Source organism: Anoplophora glabripennis, unplaced genomic scaffold (assembly GCF_000390285.2).
Source record: "Anoplophora glabripennis isolate ALB-LARVAE unplaced genomic scaffold, Agla_2.0 scaffold454, whole genome shotgun sequence".
NCBI lineage: Eukaryota > Metazoa > Arthropoda > Insecta > Coleoptera > Cerambycidae > Anoplophora > Anoplophora glabripennis.
Window position 1 is genome coordinate 60,276 of NW_019416575.1, and position 11,422 is coordinate 71,697.

Below are 11,422 nucleotides of genomic sequence, written 5' to 3' on the forward strand. Positions count from 1 at the left end.
TTTTTTTGTTTTTCCGGTACCAGGTAAATTCACTGATTTGTTCTTTCGCCATTGGTTGCTCGTATCCCTGTTATCATTTTCTAACTGCGCAATTTCTCCAGCATATTGCGATTAATTTGATTTTAATTAACTTACGGCGTAATTTATATTTTATAACTGCGTAGTAGCTTTTATACGTCTTAATACTAATTTACAAGAAATTTTTATATGATATTTTGCATGACAAATTTTTTATAAGAAACTTCTAGCCTATGTGTTTCTGATGTTATAATATTTGAACTTTCTTTTGTACTAGATTATTTAACATTAATTTACTCATAAAATCTCTAAATTGGCCCTTCTTGTGGCATTGTCTTTTACTTTAATGCTTCTACTTCGTACCCAAAACTTATTTTCTTAATATGCTTATCATTAAAACGTATTTCTATGCTATTTCTCAGTGTTGTGTCTTGAGATACAGTGTGTTCATTTCAGTATATACTACTAGTTTAAACTAACGATTAAAGAAATCTTGTCTAATTATACTCACGTAAAAAGTTTTAAGAAACTAATTTATGATCTCAAATATAAAAAATTGGGAGTTTGATGCCTATACCTTTGGAACTTGACTACTTGAAATACAGAAAAAACTGAATCAGTTTTGAAAGAAAATCAAACTTTTATTGTTTTTAATAAAACAACTCACTGTGCTTTTTTAATTGACTATAACGATACGAATATCGTACATTTGCTTTGAAAGTTCGTATGATATTTTGGTTATTTTTCTGGTCCAGCATAAAGTCAAATCTGCCATGAAACCAATGCGTACTTATGCAATATTAAATTCACTGAGACGGCAATAAAATTTTGTAAAACTTTGATCTTTACTATTTTTTTTACCGGAAAGGGGTAGAATATTATTGTGACAACCTCTGTACAAATTATAAAATTGACTGAGGAATGTAGGCGAAAGTAACAACTTAATTTTTTATCTGTCTTAAGGCAAGTCAAGGAAATGCATCCCAAATATGCGAACAGTACGGGATGGAATTAGTCAGCATAGAAGACAAGAAGAAAAACGATATCGTCACCAACTTGATTAAACAGTCTGGAAAATCTGGTAAGCAATTTATAACAGTCCCGTTGATACTCTCACATACCAAAACTTAAAAAATATACAGGATGTTTATTAAATGTACGGCAAAAATTAAGGGGGTTATTCCCTGGACTATTCTAAGAATATTTTGTTCTTTAATAATTTTTGAAAAGTTGCTTTGTTCCGAAGATACGGGGCGAGATATATTTTCGGCAAAACCAATTTTAATATTTTTCAAATTATTAATATAGTCGAAATAAAAATATGGCGTACTATATTGGGATAAGCGAGTATAATTTTTTTTGAAAGAAAAAAAGGAAGAAAATGCAGGTATTGGAAAGAAACCAGTTTGAACAAGCCTTTCCTATGAACGGAGTGATTTCATTGGATATACTTTTTTGTACAGGAATATTTACGTTTTCTATTGCCTTATCTTTGTTGATTTGCCGTTTAAAAAAAAACTAACAAATACTAAAGTATACTAAAGTAGATAATTGCATATGCGATTTATGACGTGGACTGATTTTAGAATATAAAATTATTATTAATCATTTCTACTGTTAAGGTGCTGAAGACAATTATTGGACGTCCGCAAATAAACAATCTGATGGCAAGTGGGTGTGGTGGGACAATCAACTAGTAACTTACACCAACTGGGCCAAAGGCGAACCAAATAATGCAGACAAGCGTGAATTTTGCCTGGAGCTGTATCCTGATGGCCAATGGAATGACTTAGCTTGTGAGCGTGAGTTCTACTTCATCTGCGAAAGTCCCTTTAAGGAAAACTCTCATCACTGTGCATCACAGCCTGTCATTAACGTATACGTCAACAACAATCAGTGTTCCAATGCCAAGAACGCAACTGTCACTGAGGTAAAGAAAGTAGCTACTTCCAAAGATGGGGAGGGGTACAACGTTGAGATCAACAATAACATTGAAACTTGTCCCAAGGCAGTACCTCATAAATAAATTAAACTTAAACACATAAGCGTTTTTTTCAAATTGTCTTGCTTCTTTGATTTGTGCCGTTCGACTAAAACAAAGAATTATTCTTAAGTATCGTCTTACTCTAATCATTTCTATCTTTATATATTTCATAAGTAATCGATTTTCTTAATAAGAAAATTATTTTGAGTTTGAAAATAAACTATATGACATATTTTTTTCAACATAAATCTACTGTTTTCTATATAGTTCTTTCAGTTGAAGAACTTAGAAGCAAAACACAATGAATGACAGTTATTTATCTGATGTGAACTTACCATGGATGTAAATTAACATATTTACCTAAGGCAATAGTTTATGTTTTAATAAAACAAGAAATTTTTGGATTCTTTATTTTTTCTTGCTTTAAAAAATATCATTTCAAAGAGACACCAATGTGGCTAAAGTAATTTTATAACTATTTTACTAACAAATGTTTTCGGTGGATTGAATTATTCTACAAGTGAAAATTATGAGTTCTTAAACTATAAAATAAAAATCATTCTTCATAATTTTCGAAGAAGTATTACTTGTAGCAGTTTATTGGTTAGCTTTCAAATAGGTTGAATATAAAAATTGTGTACAAATTTACATTTCGTGAAACATATAAATATTTCGAATATTTTGTTTCGGATATCGTTCTAAATATTTATTTGTATCATTTTTTATTACATTTTATTTCAAGAGGTACTTGCTTAAACACAAACACACATTTCACAGTGAGAAAATAAATAGTACAATTAAAACTGGGCTAGACCGTGGTCCAGACCAGTGTATCTCCTAACATTTTAACGCACTGAATCTACAATCAGATTTCCTGGATCAGTTCGCGTTTTGATCCTATAATATCCCGGTTGTTACACTTTGAAAATTTACATATTTTAAATATACCGCTTTGCTGCTTGATATGTTTCGGCTTTATTTTGTGTAACCATTTACTTTACCTTTAGTATCGTTAGGCACATAACGTCTTGTATAATTCGTGTCACAATGGTGAAAGGAGATCACTCAATTTGGCATACAGCTAGTTAAACTCAGTCGGTAGAGCATGAGAGTCTTAATCTCAGGGTCGTGGGTTCGAGCCCCACGTTGAGCGCCACTTTTTGCTAAAAAAAAAGATGATACAAAACAGTGAGTAAAAAAAATAATAAAAAAATATAAAAGGCAATTAACTATAAACAAAAAAATTTAAATAAACTAAATAAATGTAAATCTAGCAAAAAAAGTGTAGGTGGGTTTTTGTATTTCGGGTAGATCGGTGGAACGAGGGTAGCGAATATACTCCACTGAAGCTAGCGGCCAACCCCTTTTGTAGAATATATTCGCTACCCTCGTTCCACCGATACACCCGATATAGAAAAACCTATCCACACTTTTTTTGCTATATTTACATTTATTTAGCTTATTTTTTTTGCTTAAAGTTAATTGCCTTTTATACTTTTTTATTATTTTTTCTTACCCACTGTAATGTATTATTATCCTTTTTTTAGCACGGTGAAGATAGACATTTAATGTTATAATAACTCGCATAAAGCTGAAGCTGGTACGAATGTTGAGAACACCATATCAATGAAATGTGAAGTCACCATCGATTCCACATCTGCAAAAAAATTTATTCAAGATCAAAGTTCGCAAATATGGGTTTTTTGCATTTTTCAGCCAAACAGTAAACTTAATCATAAAAATAGGTCTGACAAAAATTGTAGATCATGCAATTATGTATGAAAATTGTACTTACACTTTTTTCCTAAGGATCACCATTTCTAAGATATAGATAATATTCAGAAGGGGTAAAACAACAGTTTTTAAATTGTTTGAACAGGATTTAGTTAATTGTGCTAAGCTTTTAAAGAGAGTAACTGTACTTCACAAGCTGTACGGAATTCGCTTCCTTCTTTCTGTATATGGAACTTCAAAAAAAATTACCTGCTTAGATAAGTTTCGATACTCATCTTTTTTAAAAAATACTCGTAACAATAAACGAGTGCAATTAGCTTGTCTTCCCTCAACCTCTGCTTCTGCTCATCAACATCTATTTCGAGTATATTATCAAGTTCAAGTGTGACTTGGTAATCAACTGGACCCAAAAGACTGGGGTTGGGAGTTAATTGACAATACATTGGAACCAAAACAGACTTTACTCCCACCTGCACCGGAAAAACTCCTCAATACAATTTTTTGCAATTGCATAAAGGGGTGTAGTGTGGCTGCAAAAAGGTTGAATAGTTTTATTCATTAGCATGTACTAGTTATCAAGGCCAGTCGTGCTCCAATGTTGAATCGCCATCAGAAGAGGATTCTTACAATATCAGCGAGGAGACATCTGATGCATTGCTGTTAGAACAATTTACTTGTATCCAATAGGAAGAAGAAGGAGAAGAGGAAGGTACAGAAAAAGAAGAAGACATTACACCTGAAGTTCCATTAGATAATTATCAATCAGAAGAATAGTTTTCCCCAATTACTCATAATTCACACCGCTTTCATCATTTCCAATAGTACCATTTTTTATTTAATACAATATTATTTATAGGTCTACTGGGGAAACCACGTTCAAAAAAAACACGCCAAGTACACTACCTCGCAGATGGCGTGGAAACGTGTGCATATTATGGAGAACGCAACTTTTTCAACTTTTTAAATCGCTATAACTCAGAAATGGTGATTCTTAGGAAAAAACAAAATCAAATTTTAAAGACAATTGCATGAACTACAATTTTTGTCAGATCTATTTTTATGACAAAACTTACCTTTTGGCTGAAAAATGCAAAAAAAACATATTTGCAAAATTTGACCTTGAATATATTTTTTTTGCAGATGTGGGATCGATGAATACTTTTGACATTTTATTTATAATGGTGTTCCTAACATTCGTACCAATTTTCAGTTTTATGGGAATTATTGTAAGCTTACCCCTATTTTTTGAGCTACTTTGACCGGGTTAATAACCTCAAGGATCTCCTCAGAAAGCGGTTTTTGATTGGGAAAATACTGGAATTCTTCTCTTCATTGTCCCGTAACCCCATATCACAATAACCCTATAACGATTTTCATTGCAAAAACTCACGATCACTGACTGTACATTAAAGAAAATACTATTACATTTTATCCGTGTAGGAGAAATAACCACGTAACATAGTAATAAAAATCTACAATGTTCCAGATCATATCTCTGCAGGAGTTTGCCTACCTCAGGTTGAGAAATTACGAAGTTACAATAGCACTACAGGCTCAATTCCTTCGTGTTTATACATTTAGGTTACAGGGTTATTGGGTTATGGGATTGTGGGTACACATGTCCGCAAGTGACCCATTTTAAGTATTACGTCAAGAGCGCCAGCCTGACGCCGCGCGGACCGGTCTACCCGTTGCAAGATCAAAAAACAGACTCGGGACGCAACAGGGTTCCAGGAAAAGGTTCACGGCAGATTGGCGCCAAGGACCAGATACTTATACCTGCGAGCGACTCCACACCACGAAGATTCTCCAGCGATCGCTCGCCCCGACAACACTTTTATTTACCGTTGGGAGAGAGTTTTATTTTGCTGCATACCGAAAGAAACCCTCGGGATTATGGATACCTGTCAACTAACAGGCACGTTCCTCAAAGTTTCGTGATTATATCTCGCACACCCCGAATTACTGAGGTACAGGGTTATAGGGTTATGGAAGAAGGGAAGCCTGCCACCCCACAGTCACATAGCGTCGCACCACAGATGTATGATAGCCACGTTTCCATGGTTTTACACTCTCGCGCTTCCTGGATTATGGGGTTACGGGGTCACGAGGTCATGTGGTTGTGAATCTACGGGGTTCTAAGATTATAGTGCAGTGACATTATGAATTTGAACGCTTTTTCAATCGCTGCTTCGAGTCAGTTTGGTAATGATGCGAAAACCTCACTGACTGCGTTTTTTTCTAATCAAAACGAATTAAAGTCAAATGTGACAGTTATTTTACCTATCTACCTAAAATATATATAAGACATAGCATAATATTTATTCTTCAACTTCTTCTAGTTTTAAAATTCTCCATTTCTACTAGCTCTCCTCATTTCGTTCGTTTGTTTCTGCTTTCAATATTCTCAATTATTATTTTAATATTCACAGATATGGCACTACTCGTGGTGTTTAATGGACTAAGGTAAAAACAACTTGCACCACTTTCCTAGACATTTTGACATTTAAATAGGGTACTGAAAAAATAGGAAGGATCGGGGGAAGCAAGTGAATCAGGCAATCATTCTTTAGTATCAGAAGTAGATACACGATATTCAGGGTCATTAATGGACTCTGGGTGTGACTCTCCCTTAGAAGATGGCCCATTAGAGTAAGACCTTTCTCCTTCCAATAATTTTGTAGATTATTCTATATATGTGGGAGTAAAAAGTCGATTTGTAACAACTATTTGTTGTGTTTCTCTCGCAACCTCTTAACCTTGCAGCTGAGTGTACAACAAATCCAACAATAGTGTTCATATCGAACTAGTATTATTAATAACTATTATGAGGCGACTCTAAACCTACTAGAAATCCTTTATTTTTCAGTATTTGTTTTGTGGAATATTACCATACGAATTTGCTCAAATCGTTAGTTTGGAGGAAGGCTAATATCTCAAAAAATGTCATTTATCAGTTCTATCGACAGAATAATTCGAAAATGCGTAGATAATTAATTAAGTAAAAGACTCTCAACTCTTACTGTCTTTCAAGGCGTCAGAACGCTCTGCTTGGAACTGTGACATTTCATATCCCCTTCCGCGAGTTATAAGAAAGACGGTTATATCTCAAAATTGTTAACGCTACGTATTTATCCATACATCTACACACACAATCTCAGATTTTCCAATAAATACTATAAATCTACGGATGTTTCATGGTTTTAATAAATTTGTCTGTCCTTAATTCAAATTGGTGATTATGAATATCGTAGGTCCTAAACCTCAGTACGATGTAAATGTGGACAACGCGCATGAACGCTTGAAAAATCGGTCCCAGTCCAATAGAACTACATAATTCAGAATGATGAGTCTTTGGCTAATCCAATTGAAGGAAGACAATGAAACTTTTTAATCTATTTCGGGTTTCATGCTTTTTCTGCATATTTTTAAGAAGACTACTATTGAAATAAAATTCCAAAGAGCATATTTGTTTTTCGTTTCATGTTTCGTTTACAGCATGAATGTGGTGCATGTTTTTTGTGTTTCTGGAATAGTCAGAAATAAAATCTGTGGTAAATGGAATACCTGGAAAATAAGGTCCGCTAATTTTTGAGTTAGGAGAGCCTCAGACAGTGGGTTATAGAAATACTTTGATGCGTAGTTATACTCGTAATACTATGTGGTGGCTAATAATTTAACCAAGTTTTATTTAACTTAGATTTCAGCTATTCTGAATGTTGCTATAATTCGGTGAGATTAACTATAAATAAAACGAAACTATTTATTACTATGTATCACTGGTTTTATAAGCAAATGGCTGTTAAACTGTTAAACTCAGAAGGAGAAAAATGAATAATTTCCAAGAATTTCTTCTTTAATTTTTAAAGATTTTTTTACATACGAATTTTTTCACCTGAATCTACGGATATGCGTATCCACAAAGTTAACAACATTGATCTCAGTTAGCATCTGAAGACTCCTTTGTTTTGTGAAAGACTATTATATCTATTAAATTAAGAGTGCTTTTAATCAAAGCTTTTGTTCTAACAAAAATTATATTAAAAAGTATGAATCTTTTTTGGGAAAACTATGACAACTGGAAAGAGGTAATGAAAAGGGGTGGGAAGGGATTTTGAGGAAGTTGGAAGAAATTGTCCGAAGTTATCAGATTTTTTTTATTTTTTGGGTATTTTGCTGTTAACAAATTTGTAAAAATTTATAAAATAAACCCTTGCGGCAAACGGAATAAAAACTGTCAAAGATATTCTAACGAAAAGTCAAAAAAAGTTCAGAAGACGAAAACGTTAACGACCTTTATAAAGTGCGCGATATTAAGTGTTTGTTCGTGCTTAAGTTGCTTAGGAAATATTCATTTTTTATATGCGAACTGACATAAATATTATTTGCTTTCTTATATCTGCATTCATATGTCATCAGTGTACCACTTCCATCAGTTGATAATAGCTATCATAAGTTCAAAATTAGTCGTTGACCTAAGAGGCGACAGTGCATATTCTCCTTTATCGGCCTTGACACATGGAAATAAACTGCTCCAATTCCAGTTATGGCCAAGATGTGCTTTGCTGTTCTTTTACTCTTCTTCTCCGCCTCTGTTTGGGGATATTTAGAAAGTGAGGAAGGTAAGTACAAATTGGCAAAGTATTTCTAGTCCGTTTAATCCGTTATCTGCAAGGAAAACTGAAATATATGAGCTATTTATCAACGGAAAATATTTTTCTGTTACTAATCGGTTAAAACTGTCTTGAGGAACGTCCAGACATAGACATGAACAAATCTGAAGACCAACTTTCATCATATCGTCGTAGCATAACATTGTTCTATCAGTTGTCGAAATTTCTCGATCACATAAAAGGAATCTTACTAGCATTGCAGGTGCGTGTGACAGAATAAACGTCTACACAATCCACTATTTATTTTGTCTTCAGTGTTCGTATGTGATGTACGGAAAAGGTCATTTTTTATTTTATTGAGATTTATCTATGTAAAGATATTTTATACGTAAATTTTCAATAAGTTGCTCACTGTAACCGATGAGTAAAAGAAAAAGCTGCAGTTGCGTGTCCAACTTCCTTGAAAGAATTCAACAAACTGATAAAAATAACGAGCGTTCAAATAAAAACGTGGTCAAGTTGGTTCTGAAAATTTGGACGTAGGGCGTAGCGTATAGCAAATGAACTTAAACGTCATCTGTCAAAGCGCTATATNCTTATGCCACTGTTAGACTTAATCTTTAAATTAAAAGTGAAAAGAAAAATAAAGAAAATGACATATTATTAATAAAAGGCAAATATAGTTTCTTTTTCCCAAGGAGAAAGAAGATTTTTTATGGTAGCATTGTAGCATTGCAGAATAATACTGATTATGTCAAGAGCAATTCGATGCTTCCAAGACAGAACGGCATATGCGCCAAAAGTAAAATTACCGAGAAAACTAAAAAAATGTATTACCTCTCAAACGTTTCTTAATATGTAATTCATATTTTTCGTATGAAGAAATGGTATTTCTGCAAACTCATTGTCGTTAAATTTATTATGAAAAGTGAATTTAATAGACAGAAAAAAAATAAAATTTGAAAAAATATCGCTTGTGCCATATAGAAATGGCCAAGCCGTTTATGCCAAAACTAATCATATCATATGTGTCATTTAGTAGTAATTTCAATGTTTAAAGTAGGCGTTTGAGCAAACTTGTGCCAAATATTTTTTACACATACACAGTTTCTTCCGGCGTTTGTGTCATTTGAGAAAACTAGATTATAAATTCAGTTTATTACCATTATTCCCAAAATGGGACGGAAGTTAATTAATTTTCGTTAAAATATACAAAACAACTTATTAATGACCAACAAAAATATATATTATTGCATCGATAACTAAAAACAAAAAAAACTTTGGTACTTAAAAAATATTTAAAAAATCTAACTAGCGTTAGTTATAAATATTAATAAAACATAACTATTTAAACACATACAATCAGGTATATTCATGGAAATATCACTTTTTAATCTAAGAACTATCATTTTCATCTTCAACGTCACTCTCGTTCAGTACATCAGGAACTGTGGAACTAACTTTTAAAGTTAAGTACTCTATGTGATATTCAGGCTTTATGATAAGTTGGCTGCATAGATCTTTTAAATTTTCATATTTTAATTTATTTATAGATAGCTCTTTTGTATAAGCTCGATTTAACACACAATTTTTTTTTAGTTTGAAAAATACTGACTGCGGTTGATTGGTGGTAAAGGAAGTATAGTAAGTTATGTTATAATCATTTTTTAGCAGTATTGCCCTTTTCACTTGTGAAATTTTAAGTTTTAAAGTTTTTTCCAACACCAGTGACTTAAAATCCAGGAAATCAGAAAATTTTAACTGAACTATGGAATATGGTTCTGGATGTACGCGAGCATTTCGCAAAATAGTAGGCCATTCAGAAGGGGCCTGAATGATTTTACGCCTAATATTTTTCTCAATAACCGCGTGCATGGAATCTACTGGCATATAAGTATGACCAACTATCAAATAAGTTATTACAATTTTTTTTACATTTTTAGCCCTGTCTAAAAAATATCTGAGCATACTAAACATGTAACGGTTTTTATTTTGTCCGGAACAGTTGTCGCAATAAAGTGATAGTTCCTCGTATAAACCAGTATCATCAATTTGATCTAAATATTTTAATATATTGGTGCAAATTTCATTACTTCCACGGTTCCCATCTCTTTCTCCCCAAACAAAGCAATAGCCTTTCCTCGATGCTGTTTCATATACGGTAAAATTGTAATAAGCATATTTTCGTGAAAACCCTATAGTCATGGCGTCTCCATGTGGGGTTGAGAGTACTTTTTGGAGATCAAAGCTACATACTAATATTTTCTTGTTCTCAATTTCTTCTTTGGCTTGTTCTTGTTCATCTAGAAATAGTTTTTTTGATGCATCTTTCTGTGCAATATGATTTTCATAATTTTTAATTTCTGCTTCATTTCTATACTCAGCAGGTAAGTTTTTAAACCTTTCACACTTTGAACATTTATCTTTTTTCGGAACATGGATACCCATATTATAATTTATTTTTAATAATGTCAAAAATTTGCTCCTTTTCAGTGCAGGAAAAGAATCTTTTTCCATTTGCCGTAAATACAACCTGTAAACATTATTGAAACTCCCTATATCTGATGGCAAATATTTCTTAGTTGATGATCCTCTACAATAGTGAGATGGTATCGCTGGTAGAGAATCAATAAAGGCTTTGAATCTTGCTAATTGCTCTTCAGTTGTTTTATTAGGACCTAAATGATGCCCTCTTAGGTCACATTCGGGAAATTTATTTAGATTTTTATTGTCAGCCACGGTTCTTAACAACCGAATAGTTATATCAAGTGTATTAACCAAAAATTGTCTACAAACACGTTTTCTTTCATTATTTTTCTGAAAGTAATATTCGTTAGTTGATTTTTTTGTTTTAATGCCTTTGGATTTTCTTCGTCTTTTAACAGAACAAATAGTCATACATTCTGATAAGAACAATTTTTGTTTATTACTATCTGCCAAACTCCAGTAAAACTTGAAGATTTCTTTTCGGTCATCTTCTGTGAAGTTATTGCATTGATTAGAACATGATCTTTCTTTGCAAGGATTGTCTCTTAATGCTTTTTTTTCAACTAATTTTCCACTGGAGGATACA

General features: G+C 32.8%; 1 protein-coding gene across 1 annotated transcript in view; it reads left to right on the forward strand.

The window, feature by feature from the left end:
• The window catches only part of LOC108912359 (macrophage mannose receptor 1-like), a 19,860-nt gene extending 17,498 nt beyond the window's left edge, over positions 1–2,362 (forward strand). The window contains exons 9-10 of the mRNA XM_018717567.1: positions 982–1,099; positions 1,641–2,362. Coding sequence (XP_018573083.1) covers positions 982–1,099; positions 1,641–2,044 — 522 coding nt within the window. The 3' untranslated portion in view covers positions 2,045–2,362. The remainder of the gene's footprint in view (positions 1–981; positions 1,100–1,640) is intronic.
• The last annotated feature ends 9,060 nt before the right edge of the window (positions 2,363–11,422 follow it).